At 44.0% G+C, this 20,164-nt stretch overlaps 2 protein-coding genes across 2 annotated transcripts in view; one reads left to right on the forward strand and one right to left on the reverse strand.

The window, feature by feature from the left end:
- The window catches only part of LOC130298175 (oocyte zinc finger protein XlCOF7.1-like), a 45,440-nt gene that overhangs the window by 14,335 nt on the left and 10,941 nt on the right, over window positions 1–20,164 (forward strand). The window contains exon 4 of the mRNA XM_056551086.1: window positions 13,402–13,569. Coding sequence (XP_056407061.1) covers window positions 13,402–13,569 — 168 coding nt within the window. The remainder of the gene's footprint in view (window positions 1–13,401; window positions 13,570–20,164) is intronic.
- On the reverse strand, window positions 1,483–9,955 carry LOC130298156 (oocyte zinc finger protein XlCOF7.1-like). Its single transcript, XM_056551064.1, has 4 exons — window positions 9,832–9,955; window positions 9,684–9,748; window positions 8,491–9,517; window positions 1,483–2,803 (listed from the first exon to the last, which is right to left on the reverse strand). Exons 1-4 carry the CDS (start codon window positions 9,917–9,919, stop codon window positions 1,782–1,784), a joined length of 2,202 nt encoding a protein of 733 aa, XP_056407039.1. The 5' UTR covers window positions 9,920–9,955; the 3' UTR covers window positions 1,483–1,781.

The following is a 20,164-nucleotide window of genomic DNA, read 5'->3' on the forward strand; positions in this document are numbered from 1 at the left end:
ACATGGAAGAACATACAAACTCTTTGCAGATGTTGTCTTCTGTGCTGCAAGGTAACAGTGCAAACCACTGAGCCCCCGTGCTGCCCTATGAGGGGGGTTTATCCTAATATATATATATCTGGTTCATTACGAGTCCAATCCTCCTCCCTTGTGGGCCGGCATGGTATACATTAGGTGGTGGGTGTTTTCTTATTGGATACTTCATGTGTATATATGGTATATCCTCCCACTGTACTGAAATAGTATTGTACTATGTCATTAGATTCTATATATACATCCAGCACTGTACAGTGTATCTCAGTGATAACCTGTAACCTTGATAATGAGAACATGTATTGAGAAATATCCCATTACATAATATGTAACATATGTGAATAAAGAGCGATCTGTCAATCATGGCTGGTGGGGGCGGAGTAACTGCGAGGCCCCCCCCCCCCTCTCCTGTTTCAGGCAGCATGAAAGTGATGAAAGTTCTAGAATCAGAACATTTTCCATACACATCATTATTCCCCCATGTGATCGTGTGGTGCAGACATAGAAGATAACTCACTTCTGTACGGCCGGGTTCACACTGCAGAATCTCCGCGGGCGTCACTAGGACGGCACAGAGTAAGGGGATCTGCCGAAAGATCTGATCAGAAATGCATTACTGTCTATAGGGATGGCAATGCAGTCCGCGTGGTCTCCTAGTACCGCAAGCGGAGGGATGAGATGGATAAGGAACTCTGAGGGAGATTCTCAAAGAATTTTACGCAAAAAAAAACAATTTCTGCCAAAATTTTGGCATGAAAAGTATCAACCACATTTTCAAAGTGCTTTGTGGTGCGGCTTACACTGTTCACGTCAGTTTTGTAAAAGTGGGCGTGTCCACGAATATTGTCTGCTTTACATGATATTTGGGGTGAGAGTCCAGTTTACATCCAAAATTTCACTCCAGCTTTTTGATATCACAGAATTGGTTGTAGGTTTATTGTTTTTTTTTCTTAGTTTTTTTGGAAAAGGTGTAATTTAGGTAATTATTAAAAAAAGAAATAATTATTATTGAAAAATGTAATAAAAAAAACCCATATATATATCAAAAGCTGAACTGTGAGCCGCTCACCGATAGCACTCCCACCTTTCCACCTGTGCCATGGGCCGACCGGTACCACCTCCGGCTAAGTGCTTGTACGAAAAGAACAATAAGGTCCGGCACTAGAGTGATTGCAGGTAAAGACTGTTTGTTGCTTTATTGAAGATATCGCAGTACAAAGCTGGAAGTCTAGACTGCGATATCTTCAATAAAGCAACAAACTGTCTTTACCTGCAACCACTCTAGTGCCGGACCTTATTGTTCTCTTATATATATTATTATTTGTATTTTTTCTTGGTCACTGCACCTGCACTCACATTTAAGCTCAGAAATGTTTTATATACACAGTTATCGCTTGTCTGGGCACTAGTAACCATGGAATATTTTGTGAGATGTTTCCACCAGAATTTTCTGGGATATAAAATTTGGTGCAAAAATCTGCAATTTTGGTTCCAAAATTGCCAATTTTGGCGCAAAAAAAAATCCAATATGGCTGCAACAAGAAAAAAATTTTTTGCCACAAAGAAAAACAAAAGTGGCACAAAAATTAATGTTCACATATTTTCAAAGCAGCACAAAAGGCCTTTGAAATTGTGAGGAGAAAAAAAAAGGTGAATAATATCGCTGGAACAGAAATTACAGTATTAAACATTTGTAACAAGGTTTAATGTATAATATTCTAGTACCAGGTGACGTATATACAGATGTGTTATTTGGATTCTGTTTGCATTTTGTATAACAGACATTTCTGTAGGTGTACAACAAGATGTGCTTTCCGAGTAAAACATTTCCCACATTCTGAACATGGAAATGGCTTCTCACCTGTGTGAGTTATTTGATGTTCAACAAGATTTGATTTCTTAGTAAAACATTTTCCACATTCTAAACATGAAAATGGCTTCTCCCCTGTGTGAGTTCTCTGATGTTCAATAATATTTGATTTAGAAGTAAAACATTTCCCACATTCTGAACATGAAAATGGGTTCTCCCCTGTGTGAATTCTCATATGTCTAACAAGCCGTGATTTAGAAGTAAAACATTTTACACATTCTGAACATGAAAATGGCTTCCCTCCTGTGTGAGCTGTTTGATGTTCAACAAGATTTGATTTCTTAGTAAAACATTTCCCACATTCTGAACATGGAAATGGCTTCTCACCTGTGTGAGTTCTGTGATGTTCAACAAGCCGTGATTTAGAAGTAAAACATTTCCCACATTCTGAACATGAAAACAGTTTTTCCCCTGAGTGAGTTCTCTGATGCTGAACAAGCCACGTTTTAGAAGTAAAATATTTTCCACATTCTGAACATGAAAATGGCTTCTCTCCTGTGTGAGTTCTCTGATGTCCAACAAGATGCGATTTCTGAGTGAAACATTTTCCACATTGTGAACATGAAAAGGGCTTCTCTCCTGTGTGAGTTCTCTGATGTACAACAAGATCTGATTTAGAAGTAAAACATTTCCCACATTCTGAACATGAATATGTTTTCTTTCCTGTATGAGCTTGTTGGTGTCCAACACCCCTTCTGTGACTTTTATTTTGCTGAACATCCTGTGATGACTGAGAAGACAGGACCTGTATATAAGGATGAGATGAGAGATCTTGGCTGTGAAGGGCTGAGGGTGTATCTGGGATAATGGAATGTTCTTCATATGTATCTTGTGTGATATCATCATCTGCTTTATAATCTGAAGATATAAGATTCTCCTCTGATCTCCTGCTACAAGAATCTGCAGAGAATAACACAGATTTTATTAATAATTGCGCCCATATTTATAGTCTTTTTAGTACAACATTGTAAGTGCAGCATGTGACATCATGGAACCTTTTCAACAAGGGAACCACCAGTAATGGCGGACATCAGCGATATCGCTGATGTCCACCATTAACCCCTTAGATCCTGTAGATCAATACAGATCACGGCACCTGTGGCAGTGCGGCACTTGTAATCACTGATCTGATTGTAGGTGGCACAGAGGTCCCCTCACCTGCCCCCACCGCTCTCCCGGGGTCTTCTGCACTGATCTGCCTTCCAGCAGACCAGAGCAGAAGATCGCTGATGATACTGATCAGTGCTATGCCTATGTATAGCACTGAACAGCATTGGTAATCTAATGATTGCAATAGATAGTCACCTATGGGGACATAAGGAGTTAAAAATAAAAGTAAAAAAAATTGAAAAACCCACCCTAATAAAAATTTTAATCACTATTTTCCCCTATTTTACTCAAAAAAGCATCAAAAAATGATAATATAAACATATTTGGTGTTGCTGCCTGAATAAATATCCGATCAAATAATGTTAATGATCCCGTGCGGTGAACAGCGTAAACGTAAAAAAGTACAAAAAAATTGCTGCTTTTTGGTCACATCACATTCAAAATTAATTTTTTTTTATAAAAAAGCGACTAAAAAGTCACAAATACACAAATGTGAAATAAATAAAAAAATACAGGTCATGATGCAAAAAATGAGCCCTCATACCGCCCGGTATACGGAAAAATGAAAAAGTTATAGGTGGTCCAAGTAGGGAGACTGATTTTGTAAAAAATAAAAAAAAAGGTTTGTGATTTTTTTAAAAGCTGGACAATAAAATAAAAATATGTGATCACGGGGAGAATTTTAATCATTGACCAACAGAATAAAGAAAACGTCATTTTTACCGTAAAGTGTCCAGCAGCGTTTTCATTAAAATTTCCTCACAAAAAATAATAATTTGGGTTCGCTGTACACTTTATGGTAAAATGAGTGATGTCATTACAAAGGACAATTGGTCCCGCAAAAAACAAGTCCTCATATGGGTCTGTGGATGGAAATTTAACCCCTTAAGGACTGAGCATTTTTCCACTTTTGTTTTTTCCTCCTTACCTTTAAAAAATCATAACTCTTTCAATTTTGCACCTAAAAATCCATATTATGGCTTATTTTTTGCATCACCAATCCTATTTTGTAATGACATCAGTCATTTTACCCAAAAACCTACGGCGAAATAGAAATAAAAATCATTGTGCGACAAAATTGAAGAAAAAACGCCATTTTGTAACTTTTGGAGGCTTCCAAAAGTAAGGGGCGGTATGAATGCTCATTTTTTTGCGCCGTGTTCTGAAGTTTTTATCGGTACCATTTTTTGTATTGATCAGACTTTTTGATCGCTTTTTATTAATTTTTTCATTATATAAAAAGTGACCAAAAATACGATATTTTGGACTTTGGAATTTTTTTTGCGCGTACGCCATTGTCCGTGCGGTTTAATTAACAATATATTTTTATAATTTGGACATTTCCGCACACGGCGATATCACATGTTTATTTTTATTTACACAGTTTTTTTTTATTTTATGGGAAAAGGGGGGTGATTCAAACTTTTATTAGGGAAGGGGTTAAATGATCTTTATTCACAATTTTTAAACTATTTTTTGCAGTGTTATAGGTCCCATAGGAGGCTATAACACTGCACACACTGATCTTTTACATTGATCATTGTTATCCCATAGGAGACTATAACACTGTACACACTGATCTCTTACACTGATCATTGTTATCCCATAGGAGGCTATAACACTGCACACACTGATCTTTTACATTGATCATTGTTATCCCATAGGAGACTATAACACTGTACACACTGATCTCTTACACTGATCATTGTTATCCCATAGGAGGCTATAACACTGCACACACTGATCTTTTACATTGATCATTGTTATCCCATAGGAGACTATAACACTGTACACACTGATCTCTTACACTGATCATTGTTATCCCATAGGAGGCTATAACACTGCACACACTGATCTTTTACATTGATCATTGTTATCCCATAGGAGACTATAACACTGTACACACTGATCTCTTACACTGATCATTGTTATCCCATAGGAGGCTATAACACTGCACACACTGATCTCTTATCCTGATCATTGTTATCCCATAGGGGACTATAACACTGCACACACTGATCTCTTACACTGATCATTGTTATCCCATAGGAGACTATAACACTGCACACACTAATCTCTTATACTGATCATTATTATCCCATAGGAGACTATAACACTGCACACACTGATCTCTTACACTGATTATTGTTATCCCATAGGAGACTAGAATGTACAAAAAAGAACAGGACAATGTGAACAAGAGTGAAGGTAATGCGGCAAATAAAGAAAAATCGGAAACCAGCGTAGCTCGGCATTTTTCAGAATACAGACACAATGTGAACGAACTTAGATGGCAGGTACTTGAAAACATAGAGGGCGAGAATAAGGAACAAGTAAAAATGAAACTATTGAGGAACGAGGTGCGCTGGATACAAAAACTGGGTACTTTAAAAGCGGACGGGATTAATGAGATCTGCAATTTCAATGTATTTTTATAACTAAGCGTATACTGTAACTGTACTATTGTTTTCATGTGGTTTTTTATGTGATTTTAATTCCTTTTGATACGTTTTTGTAACTTTTGTATTTCCGCTGTAGAATTAAGATCTCGCGAGAATGTAAACGTATTTAACTTGATGATGGGCGTTTTTCACATTATGCTGGACAAAGAAGGTGTTTCCTTCAAAACGTTGCATGGACTTACACACCTGCTGGTGTAGGAGATGGCCGTATACAGGTTATACAACTAAAGACAACTTGATGAGCTGATACATATCTCCTGCTGGACACTGCTGATTTATTACTTTGTGCACATGGGTGAATATTCTAATGTTGAAAAATTGTATATCTTCTGAATATATAAATATATAAAGAAAACTTAAGCATCAATTGAAACGTGTGTTACACCCTTTTTTCTATTGGATGCATTTTTTCTGAGTACAGAGCACTCAGGTAACCACGTTTACCCCATGCACAGTGAGCCCCCACACTTATGATTGTAATCCCATAGGAGACTATAATACTGCACACACTGATCTCTTATACTGATCACTGTTATCCCATAGGAGACTATAACACTGCACACACTGATCTCTTATACTGATCACTGTTATCCCATAGGAGACTATAATACTGGACACACTGACATTACACTGATCATTGTTATCCCATAGGAGATTATAACACTGCACACACTGATCTTTTACACTGATCATTGTTATCCCATAGGAGACTATAACACTGTACACACTGATCTCTTACACTGATCATTGTTATCCCATAGGAGGCTATAACACTGCACACACTGATCTCTTATCCTGATCATTGTTATCCCATAGGGGACTATAACACTGCACACACTGATCTCTTACACTGATCATTGTTATCCCATAGGAGACTATAACACTGCACACACTGATCTCTTATACTGATCATTGTTATCCCATAGGAGACTATAACACTGCACACACTGATCTCTTATACTGATCATTGTTATCCCATAGGAGACTAGAATGTACAAAAAAGAACAGGACAATGTGAACAAGAGTGAAGGTAATGCAGCAAATAAAGAAAAATCGGAAACCAGCGTAGCTCGGCATTTTTCAGAATACAGACACAATGTGAACGAACTTAGATGGCAGGTACTTGAAAACATAGAGGGCGATAATAAGGAACAAGTAAAAATGAAACTATTGAGGAACGAGGTGCGCTGGATACAAAAACTGGGTACTTTAAAACCGGACGGGATTAATGAGATCTGCAATTTCAATGTATTTTTATAACTAAGCGTATACTGTAACTGTACTGTTGTTTTCATGTGGTTTTTTATGTGATTTTAATTCCTTTTGATACGTTTTTGTAACTTTTGTATTTCCGCTGTAGAATTAAGATCTCGCGAGAATGTAAACGTATTTAACTTGATGATGGGCGTTTTTCACATTATGCTGGACAAAGAAGGTGTTTCCTTCAAAACGTTGCATGGACTTATACACCTGCTGGTGTAGGAGATGGCCGTATACAGGTTATACAACTAAAGACAACTTGATGAGCTGATACATATCTCCTGCTGGACACTGCTGATTTATTACTTTGTGCACATGGGTGAATATTCTAATGTTGAAAAATTGTATATCTTCTGAATATATAAATATATAAAGAAAACTTAAGCATCAATTGAAACGTGTGTTACACCCTTTTTTCTATTGGATGCATTTTTTCTGAGTACAGAGCACTCAGGTAACCACGTTTACCCCATGCACAGTGAGCCCCCACACTTATGATTGTAATCCCATAGGAGACTATAATACTGCACACACTGATCTCCGACACTGATCATTGTTATCCCATAGGAGACTATAACACTGCACACACTGATCTCTTACACTGATCACTGTTATCCCATAGGAGACTATAATACTGGACACACTGACATTACACTGATCATTGTTATCCCATAGGAGATTATAACACTGCACACACTGATCTTTTACACTGATCATTGTTATCCCATAGGAGACTATAACACTACACACACTGATCTCTTATACTGATCAATGGTTTCTCATAGGATCGATGATTCTTCCGCTTGACTGCTCATGTCTGGATCTCAGGCACTGAGCAGCCATTTGGCGATCGGACACCAGGAGGCAGGTAAGGGACCCTCCTGCTGTCCTACAGCTGTTCGGGATGCTGCGGTGAAATCGCTGCGATCCCAAACAGCCCGCTGAGCTAGCCAGGGGTAGTTTACTTTCACTTTAGACGCGGCAGTCAACTTTGAACTCTGTGGCTAAAGGGTTAATAGCGCGCGGAACCGCGATCAGTGCTGCACGCTATAAGCCACGGCCGGGCCCGACCCGCTATAAACAACGGCCGGGCCCTAGCCGCTATGACGCAGGGCCACAGCGTTATAGAACGGGAGCGGACTTAAGGGGTTAAAAGAGTTATGGATATTAGAAGGTGAGGACGAAAAAATTAAAACGCAAAAATAAAATTGGCCTGGTCCTTAAGGCCAAAATGGACATGGTCATTAAGGGGTTAATGATAAAACGCATGCTAAGTATCAGTAAAGGCCACACTTTGAAACCACTGATCTAAATCAAAATCCTGTCCGGCTGCAGCATCATCTCTGTCCCAGCTGAAGCACAGACCTGGCAGGATAAGTACTCCTCTGTGCTCACTCCTGTCCTATCAGACTGCAGCATGAAAGCAGAGAGGAGGGGGTTACAGAATAGCCTGCAGTGATTGGATAAAGAGACCCGGCACAGCAGACTCAGGGAGGAAGTGAATGAATGGTGAGTGAGGGTGGGCTCAGTGCTTGCCTCGGACACTCCCCTTCCTGAACAGTGGATGCCAGAATAGGTGAGCAGCAGAACAGAGGGATTTGTGAGCCAAATACAGAAGACAAATAAAACAGATCTGTATAGTATCTGGATGACCTAGTGAGTAACATATATGAGCATTATATTTTCTGTGATTACTGCAGTCGGTGACTGAGTAGAATCTGTGACTGTTCTCTGTATTTAGTGGTTACTACTCACCTGGGCAGTTACCTGCAGAAATGTCCTCCTTATACTGCTCATCGCTGCTCATCTCTGTCTCTTCCTCTTTCTTTATGTCTGTAGCATTAATATAGATCATATCTCTCCCTGTAGAAATGCCCTCCTTATACTGCTTATCACTGTTTACATCTGTCTCTTGTTGGTCCTTTATGTCTGTAGCATTAATAGAGCTCAGATGTTTCCCTGTAGGAATGTCCTCCTTATACTGATCATCACTGCTCACATCTGTCTCTTGTTCTTCCTTTATGTCTGTAGGATTAATATAGATCAGATCTTTCCCTGTAGGGCTGTCCTCCTTATACTGCTCATTACCACTCCCATCTGACTCTTCTTTCTTTATGTCTGTAGCATTAATATAAATCAGATGTTTCCCTGTAGGAATGTCCTCCTTATACTGCTCATCACTGCTCAAATCTGTCTCTTCTTCTTTCTTTATGTCTGTAGCATTAATATAGATCCGATCTTTCCGTGTAGGAATGTCCTCTTTATACTGTTCATCACCGCTTACATCTGTCTCTTCTTTTTTCTTTATGTCTGTAGCATTAATATAGATCAGATCTTTCCCTGTAGGAATGTCCTCCTTATACTGCTCATCACAGTTCAAATCTGTCTCTTGTTCTTCCTTTATGTCTGTAGTTTTAACATAGATCAGATCTTTCCCTATAGGTATGTCCTCCTTATACTGCTCATTACTGCTCACATCTGCCTCTTCTTCCTTTATGTCTGTAGCGTTAATATAGATCAGATCTTTCCCTGTAGGAATGTTTTCCTCATACTGCTTATTACGGCTCACTTTTGTCTCTGGAGCATTAATATAGATAAGAACTTCCCCTGTAGGAATGTCCTCCTTATACTGCACATCACCGCTCACATCTGTCTCTTCTTCTTCCTTTATGTCTGTAGCATTAATATAGATCAGATCTTTCTCTGTAGGAAAGTTCTCCTTAAACTGCTTATCACCGCTCACATCTGTCTCTATAGTTTTAATATTGTTCAGATCTTCACCCTGATTCATAAGATGTGAAAGAAATATTGTAAAAGTCATCAGACAGTAGGAGAAGTCACATGGGATGTTATAGATGAGCAGGAGATGAGGAGTCATGGAGGGTGAGGGGACTGACCACAAGATCTTCACAGCCCTTCTACAGATCATAGGGAATATCTCCATCTACCTGATCATCCTGTGGAAGAAGAGGACGGGGACACCTCTCTGGTGCTGTTCTCTTACTGGATCTGACTGTAGGGAACACATACAGAGACTGAATTCATTCTTTACATACAAATAATGAGAGGACGTGTGTATATAGTCATGTCTATTACCTGGTGATGTGAGGGGCTGCTGATCCTCCATCATGACCTGATCCTTGTACTGATCCTTGTGTCCTTCTACATACTCCCACTCCTCCATGGAGAAATAGACCGCCACGTCCTGACACCTTATAGGAACCTGTATTGTGAATAAAGATTTAATTCTATACAATTCCAGGATGTTATATGGAGACATTTGAGGGGATATTCCTGCACATGATTTATCTTCTCGCTCTCGGATGATGAGGTGAATACTTGTCGGGGCAGATCCTCTATATTATGGTCACATGTCCCCAACTGACCACAAGTCTGATGATCCAGCTGTCAGTTCAGGTCATTATACCCAAAGTACCTGTCCCATGGAGTGTAAGGAGCTGATAAGGACACCCACAGTGAAATAGCGGGGTCCTGGTCAGCTGAGAGAACGTGTGGAGGTCCCTAACCTCGCTCCACGCTGTCTGAACGACGCTCCAATCCTGCAGGCAGCCTCAGCATCACAGCATTGATCAGTGTATGTAAGCTGATGCAAAATCCTTTTTGTACAAAAAGTTAGAACTTTTTTATATTTTAAAAGTGTTAAAATAAAACCTATATAAATCATTTATCATTGTAATCGTTTGGACCTACAGAATAAAGAGAATTATTACCGTAATGTGCACTGCGTCCAAACAGAAGAACCCAGATTTTAAAAATTGCTTTTTTTTTTTTCACCCCATAAATAATATTTTATTTTTTGTTGTAGGTTTTACATTAAAATGATTGATGTAATTTTAAATTACTAATCAGTGGTGCAAAAAAAACATCATCAACAACAACAAGACTCATATGGGTTTGTAAAGAGGAAATTACAAGCATAATAGGCTGTTAGAAAGCAAGGAGGAAAAAAGTTAAAATAACACAAAAATGAGAAATCGCTGTGTCGTTAATGGGTTAAAACTCAAAACTGCCGGGTCCTGAAGGGGTTAATAGTACAAAAACCATCTGACAGTACTCCACATGTGACCACACACATACCTCCACCTGCAGACTGTACAGGAGCCGTGTGCTTACAGGACCTGTGATGATGTCACCGTCATGTGATCACTTGGAGGAGGAGTCACGTGATCAGGGGCCGCTGCTTTAGGCTCATCTGCTCAGTGTATGCAGGACTCTGCTGTCACATGACCATTGTCACAGGTCCTTCAATCACAATCTCTTCTATCCTGCACTGCTGAGCTCCGCCCACTCCTGTCACATGATCCTCCCACAGGTCCTTCAGCCACAGTCACATCTCTACTGCTAAACTTTGCCCCTAAATGTACTGGTCACATGATTGTGACATCATCACAGGTCCTACACCTCCAGCATGTAGCAGATACAGAGCAGGTCCTGGTGGGGCAGTCACTGCTGTTGTGTTGTGTGTGGAGATCTCTCAGAGCAGCAGCCTCTGATCATGTGACTCCTCCTCCTCCTCCTCCATGTGACTGATCACATGACGGTGACATCATCGCAGGTCCTGTGAGCACACGGCTCCTCTACAGATACAGGTATGTGTGTGCGGTCACCATCAGATCAGGATTATTGGGGATGTTTATTATTAACCCTTAAGGACACGGTGTATATTTACATTCTGTGCCCCATATGGGACTTTGAGGTGAACTCAGGAGCTATAAGCAGCCAGGACTCACCACTAATGACGCTCATCGCCATTAACCCTTTAGATTCCATGATCAAAGTCGATTGCAGGATCTAAAATGAGTAAAATGCAGTTGTTGGGGGGCGGAGTCTAGATCAGCTGAGATGATGGCCGGAGGGCCCCTTACCATGCTCTGTGCTCAGATCGGTGCTCTAAGTATACAGACACCTCCACAGCCTGTATAAGCCGAGCACTGATAACACTGATCACTATGGCAGAGCGTTATTCAGGGTTTGTAATAGAAGCCCCTCCCCTAATAAGTTTATATCCCATTTTTGTAATAAAATAATGTAGGTGGGCGTGGCTTAGACATGGCGCTGTATGGTTGTTTTTCTAGGGAGCGCCGTGCCGACCAGCAGTTGTTTACCTGATTTCCTGCCTATACTGCCCCCCAGGGGATGTCTGGATGGTGAAGGTATCAGGTCACTTACCCGCCCATCCTGTCACCTGGTCAGTCTCTTTTCTCCGGGTATCAGCCACATCTTCCATACAGGACTATGTAAGCATCAGGTTTTTTAAGTTTCTCCCGCGCCCCTATTATTACTTAAGAGTTTCCAAACCAGTGTGCCTCCAGCTGTTGTAAAACTACAACTCCCAGCATGCCCTGACAGCCAAATGCTGTAACAGCTGGAGGCACCCTGCTTGGTAAACACTGACTCCGGTGGTGGCCCAGACCCTGCGTGTGTAACGGTATATGATGCTCGGCCTCTGCTGCAGGTAATAGCAGGTTCTTCCGGGGGGACATATCACAATTCACATAAAATCCTGATGTAATTGTGATGTATATTGTGCCCCCTAGTGGACACATTTCACTATTCTTCATTGGACAATGTCATATTGAATCCCTCTATTCTTCTCCCTGCTCTGATGAAGACGTTCTGAATACACCGCAGCCTCAGAGATTAGGAGAAATGGATTCACAACGTCTTCAGCAGAGCAGGGAGAGCGACCTCAGAAGACCTGGAGGACCAGAGCGCCACCACTGGACGGGAGAGGGGAGTGCGCTCTAGTCTATTATTTTACAGCCCTCGGACAATGGATTTTGTTTTATAGAGAAATCTGAAAACTCCTATAATGTCTCCTCAGATGTTTCCCCAGATTATCTCCAGGAAATGGATTTTATTTCTCCATAGAATCTGGTGCGGTTTATCATCATCTCCTCTTCTTCCCTTCAGGTTTCTCCAATCCAGGATCCTCTGCTGATATCTTCTATATAAGAGAATTCTCCTGGATGACCCATCAACCATGGAGAGAGACAGGAACAAGATGGCCGACAGGATCATAAACCTCACCCTACAGATACTCTTCCGGCTTACTGGAGAGGTGAGGGATTCTGGGAGTGATGTCACATGACCTCATTCTTATCTATGTAATAACAGATGGATATGGCTGGAGAGGTGAGGGATTCTGGGAGTGATGTCACATGACCTCATTCTTATCTATGTAATAACAGATGGATATGACTGGAGAGGTGAGGGATTCTGGGAGTGATGTCACATGACCTCATTCTTATCTATGTAATAACAGATGGATATGACTGGAGAGGTGAGGGATTCTGGGAGTGATGTCACATGACCTCATTCTTATCTATGTAATAACAGATGGATAAGACTGGAGAGGTGAGGGATTCTGGGAGTGATGTCACATGACCTCATTCTTATCTATGTAATAACAGATGGATATGACTGGAGAGGTGAGGGATTCTGGGAGTGATGTCACATGACCTCATTCTTATCTATGTAATAACAGATGGATATGACTGGAGAGGTGAGGGATTCTGGGAGTGATGTCACATGACCTCATTCTTATCTATTGAATAACAGATGGATATGACTGGAGAGGTGAGGGATTCTGGGATTGTATGTAGGGATATTAATTTGTCTCTCCATACACAGGATTACACAGTAGTGAAGAAGTCCTCTAGTGGGCGCTGTGGGGCCCCTGTGTGTGAAGGATGGGGAAGAACCCTGAGCCCAATCCCGGGGCCCCCACCTCACTCCCTGATACATGAGGAAATGGATGAACAGAAGATCCTAGAACTCATCAACAAGATGATGGAGCTGCTGACTGGAGAGGTGACCCTGCTGGGACATTATACAGTAATGGAGGGGACTGGTGATGACTGGAGAGGTGACACTGCTGGGACATTATACAGTAATGGAGGGGTCTGGTGATGACTGGAGAGGTGACACTGCTGGGACATTATACAGTAATGGAGGGGTCTGGTGATGACTGGAGAGGTGACACTGCTGGGAATGCTGGGACATTATACAGTAATGGAGGGGTCTGGTGATGACTGGAGAGGTGACACTGCTGGGACATTATACAGTAATGGAGGGGTCTGATGATGACTGGAGAGGTGACACTGCTGGGACATTATACAGTAATGGAGGGGTCTGGTGATGACTGGAGAGGTGACCCTGCTGGGACATTATACAGTAATGGAGGGGTCTGGTGATGACTGGAGAGGTGACACTGCTGGGACATTATACAGTAATGGAGGGGTCTGGTGATGACTGGAGAGGTGACACTGCTGGGAGATTATGCAGTAATGGAGGGGTCTGGTGATGACTGGAGAGGTGACACTGCTGGGAATGCTGGGACATTATACAGTAATGGAGGGGTCTGGTGATGACTGGAGAGGTGACACTGCTGGGACATTATACAGTAATGGAGGGGTCTGGTGATGACTGGAGAGGTGACACTGCTGGGAATGCTGGGACATTATACAGTAAAGGAGGGGTCTGGTGATGACTGGAGAGGTGACACTGCTGGGACATTATACAGTAATGGAGGGGTCTGGTGATGACTGGAGAGGTGACACTGCTGGGACATTATACAGTAATGGAGGGGTCTGGTGATGACTGGAGAGGTGACACTGCTGGGACATTATACAGTAATGGATGGGTCTGGTGATGATTAGAAAGGTGACACTGCTGGGACATTATACAGTAATGGAGGGCTCTGGTGATGACTGGAGAGGTGACACTGCTGGGAATGCTGGGACATTATACAGTAATGGAGGGGTCTGGTGATGACTGGAGAGGTGACACTGCTGGGAATGCTGGGACATTATACAGTAATGGAGGAGTCTGGTGATGACTGGAGAGGTGACACTGCTGGGAATGCTGGGACATTATACAGTAATGGAGGGGTCTGGTGATGACTGGAGAGGTGACACTGCTGGGACATTATACAGTAATGGAGGGGTCTGGTGATGACTGGAGAGGTGACACTGCTGGGACATTATACAGTAATGGAGGGGTCTGGTGATGACTGGAGAGGTGACCCTGCTGGGACATTATACATTAATGGAGGGGTCTGGTGATGACTGGAGAGGTGACACTGCTGGGACATTATACAGTAATGGAGGGGTCTGGTGATGACTGGAGAGGTGACGCTGCTGGGACATTATACAGTAATGGAGGGGTCTGGTGATGACTGGAGAGGTGACACTGCTGGGACATTATACAGTAATGGAGGGGTCTGGTGATGACTGGAGAGGTGACTGCTGGGACATTATACAGTAATGGAGGGGTCTGGTGATGACTGGAGAGGTGACACTGCTGGGACATTATACAGTAATGGAGGGGTCTGGTGATGACTGGAGAGGTGACCCTGCTGGGATATTATACAGTAATGGAGGGGGTCTGGTGATGACTGGAGAGGTGACACTGCTGGGACATTATACAGTAATGGAGGGGTCTGGTGATGACTGGAGAGGTGACACTGCTGGGACATTATACAGTAATGGAGGGGTCTGGTGATGACTGGAGAGGTGACACTGCTGGGACATTATACAGTAATGGAGGGGTCTTGTGATGACTGGAGAGGTGACACTGCTGGGACATTATACAGTAATGGAGGGGTCTGGTGATGACTGGAGTGGTGACACTGCTGGGACATTATACAGTAATGGAGGGGTCTGGTGATGACTGGAGAGGTGACACTGCTGGGACATTATACAGTAATGGAGGGGTCTGGTGATGACTGGAGAGGTGACACTGCTGGGACATTATACAGTAATGGAGGGGTCTGTGATGACTGGAGAGGTGACACTGCTGGGACATTATACAGTAATGGAGGGGTCTGGTGATGACTGGAGAGGTGACACTGCTGGGACATTATATAGTAATGGAGGGGTCTGGTGATGACTGGAGAGGTGACACTGCTGGGACATTATACAGTAATGGAGGGGTCTGGTGATGACTGGAGAGGTGACACTGCTGGGACATTATACAGTAATGGAGGGGTCTGGTGATGACTGGAGAGGTGACACTGCTGGGACCTTATACTGTAATGGAGGGGTCTGGTGATGACTGGAGAGGTGACCCTGCTGGGACATTATACAGTAATGGAGGGGTCTGGTGATGACTGGAGAGGTGACCCTGCTGGGACATTATACAGTAATGGAGGGGTCTGGTGATGACTGGAGAAGTGACCCTGCTGGGACATTATACAGTAATGGAGGGGTCTGGTGATGACTGGAGAGGTGACACTGCTGGGACATTATACAGTAATGGAGGGGTCTGGTGATGACTGGAGAGGTGACACTGCTGGGACATTATACAGTAATGGAGGGGTCTGGTGATGACTGGAGAGGTGACACTGCTGGGACATTATACAGTAATGGAGGGGTCTGGTGATGACTGGAGAGGTGACCCTGCTGGGACATTATACAGTAATGGAGGGGTCTGGTGATGACTGGAGAGGTGACACTGCTGGGACATTATACGGTAATGGAGGGGTCTGGTGATGACTGGAGAGGTGACACTGCTGGGACATTATACGGTAATGGAGGGGTCTGGTGATGACTGGAGAGGTGACACTGCTGGGACATTATACAGTAATGGAGGGGTCTGGTGATAACTGGAGAGGTGACACTGCTGGGAATGCTGGGACATTATATAGTAATGGAGGGGTCTGGTGATGACTGGAGAGGTGACACTGCTGGGACATTATACAGTAATGGAGGGGTCTGGTGATGACTGGAGAGGTGACACTGCTGGGACATTATACAGTAATGGAGGGGTCTGGTGATGACTGGAGAGGTGACACTGCTGGGACATTATACAGTAATGGAAGGGTCTGGTGATGACTGGAGAGGTGACACTGCTGGGACATTATACAGTAATGGAGGGGTCTGGTGATGACTGGAGAGGTGACACTGCTGGGACATTATACATTAATGGAGGGGTCTGGTGATGACTGGAGAGGTGACACTGCTGGGACATTATACAGTAATGGAGGGGTCTGGTGATGACTGGAGAGGTGACACTGCTGGGACATTATACATTAATGGAGGGGTCTGGTTATGACTGAAGAGGTGACACTGCTGGGACATTATACAGTAATGGAGGGGTCTGATGATGACTGGAGAGGTGACACTGCTGGGACATTATACAGTAATGGAGGGGTCTGGTGATGACTGGAGAGGTGACACTGCTGGGACATTATACAGTAATGGAGGGGTCTGGTGATGCCTGGAGAGGTGACACTGCTGGGACATTATACAGTAATGGAGGGGTCTGGTGATGACTGGAGAGGTGACACTGCTGGGACATTATACAGTAATGGAGGGGTCTGGTGATGACTGGAGAGGTGACACTGCTGGGACATTATACAGTAATGGAGGGGTCTGGTGATGATTAGAAAGGTGACACTGCTGGGACATTATACAGTAATGGAGGGGTCTGGTGATGACTGGAGAGGTGACACTGCTGGGAATGCTGGGACATTATACAGTAATGGAGGGGTCTGGTGATGACTGGAGAGGTGACACTGCTGGGAATGCTGGGACATTATACAGTAATGGAGGGGTCTGGTGATGACTGGAGAGGTGACACTGCTGGGAATGCTGGGACATTATACAGTAATGGAGGGGTCTGGTGATGACTGGAGAGGTGACGCTGCTGGGACATTATACAGTAATGAAGGGGTCTGGTGATGACTGGAGAGGTGACACTGCTGGGACATTATACAGTAATGGAGGGGTCTGGTGATGACTGGAGAGGTGACACTGCTGGGAATGCTGGGACATTATACAGTAATGGAGGGGTCTGGTGATGACTGGAGAGGTGACACTGCTGGGACATTATACAGTAATGGAGGGGTCTGGTGATGACTGGAGAGGTGACACTGCTGGGAGATTATGCAGTAATGGAGGGGTCTGGTGATGACTGGAGAGGTGACACTGCTGGGACATTATACAGTAATGGAGGGGTCCGGTGATGACTGGAGAGGTGACCCTGCTGGGACATTATACAGTAAAGGAGGGGTCTGGTGATGACTGGAGAGGTGACACTGCTGGGACATTATACAGTAATGGAGGGGTCTGGTGATGACTGGAGAGGTGACACTGCTGGGACATTATACAGTAATGGAGGGGTCTGGTGATAACTGGAGAGGTGACACTGCTGGGAGATTATGCAGTAATGGAGGGGTCTGGTGATGACTGGAGAGGTGACACTGCTGGGAATGCTGGGACATTATACAGTAATGGAGGAGTCTGGTGATGACTGGAGAGGTGACACTGCTGGGAATGCTGGGACATTATACAGTAATGGAGGGGTCTGGTGATGACTGGAGAGGTGACACTGCTGGGACATTATACATTAATGGAGGGGTTTGGTGATGACTGGAGAGGTGACACTGCTGGGACATTATACAGTAATGGAGGGGTCTGGTGATGACTGGAGAGGTGACACTGCTGAGACATTATACAGTAATGGAGGGGTCTGGTGATGACTGGAGAGGTGACACTGCTGGGAATGCTGGGACATTATACAGTAATGGAGGGGTCTGGTGATGACTGGAGAGGTGACACTGCTGGGACATTATACAGTAATGGAGGGGTCTGGTGATGACTGGAGAGGTGACCCTGCTGGGACATTATACAGTAATGGAGGGGTCTGGTGATGACTGGAGAGGTGACACTGCTGGGACATTATACAGTAATGGAGGGGTCTGGTGATGACTGAAGAGGTGACACTGCTGGGACATTATACAGTAATGGAGGGGTCTGGTGATGACTGGAGAGGTGACACTGCTGGGAATGCTGGGACATTATACAGTAATGGAGGGGTCTGGTGATGACTGGAGAGGTGACACTGCTGGGACATTATACAGTAATGGAGGGGTCTGGTGATGACTGGAGAGGTGACACTGCTGGGACATTATACAATAATGGAGGGGTCTGGTGATGACTGGAGAGGTGACACTGCTGGGAATGCTGGGACATTATACAGTAATGGAGGGGTCTGGTGATGACTGGAGAGGTGACCCTGCTGGGACATTATATAGTAATGGAGGGGTCTGGTGATGACTGGAGAGGTGACACTGCTGGGACATTATACAGTAATGGGGGGGTCTGGTGATGACTGAAGAGGTGACACTGCTGGGACATTATACAGTAATGGAGGGGTCTGGTGATGGCTGGAGAGGTGACACTGCTGGGACATTATACAGTAATGGAGGGGTCTGGTGATGACTGGAGAGGTGACCCTGCTGGGACATTATACAGTAATGGAGGGGTCTGGTGATGACTGAAGAGGTGACACTGCTGGGACATTATACAGTAATGGAGGGGTCTGGTGATGACTGGAGAGGTGACACTGCTGGGACATTATACAGTAATGGAGGGGTCTGGTGATGACTGGAGAGGTGACACTGCTGGGACATTATACAGTAATGGAGGGGTCTGGTGATGACTTTAGAGGTGACCCTGCTGGGACATTATACAGTAATGGAGGGGTCTGGTGGTGACTGGAGAGGTGACACTGCTGGGACATTATACAGTAATGGAGGGGTCTGGTGATGACTGGAGAGGTGACACTGCTGGGACATTATACAGTAATGGAGGGGTCTGGTGATGACTGGAGAGGTGACACTGCTGGGACATTATACAGTAATGGAGGGGTCTGGTGATGACTGGAGAGGTGACACTGCTGGGAATGCTGGGACATTATACAGTAATGGAGGGGTCTGGTGATGACTGGAGAGGTGACACTGCTGGGACATTATACAGTAATGGAGGGGTCTGGTGATGACTGGAGAGGTGACACTGCTGGGACATTATACAGTAATGGAGGGGTCTGGTGATGCCTGGAGAGGTGACACTGCTGGGACATTATACAGTAATGGAGGGGTCTGGTGCTGACTGGAGAGGTGACCCTGCTGGGACATTATACAGTAATGGAGGGGTCTGGTAATGACAGGAGAGGTGACACTGCTGGGACATTATACAGTAATGGAGAGGTCTGGTGATGACTGGAGAGGTGACACTGCTGGGACATTATACAGTAATGGAGGGGTCTGGTGATGACTGGAGAGGTGACACTGCTGGGACATTATACAGTAATGGAGGGGTCTGGTGATGACTGGAGAGGTGACACTGCTGGGACATTATACAGTAATGGAGGGGTCTGGTGATGACTGGAGAGGTGACACTGCTGGGACATTATACAGTAATGGAGGGGTCTGGTGATGACTGGAGAGGTGACACTGCTGGGAATGCTGGGACATTATACAGTAATGGAGGGGTCTGGTGATGACTGGAGAGGTGACACTGCTGGGACATTATACAGTAATGGAGGGGTCTGGAGATGACTGGAGAGGTGACACTGCAGGGACATTATACAGAAATGGAGGGGTCTGGTGATGACTGGAGAG

The sequence above is a fragment of the Hyla sarda genome (assembly GCF_029499605.1).
Source record: "Hyla sarda isolate aHylSar1 chromosome 1 unlocalized genomic scaffold, aHylSar1.hap1 SUPER_1_unloc_3, whole genome shotgun sequence".
Taxonomy (NCBI): domain Eukaryota; kingdom Metazoa; phylum Chordata; class Amphibia; order Anura; family Hylidae; genus Hyla; species Hyla sarda.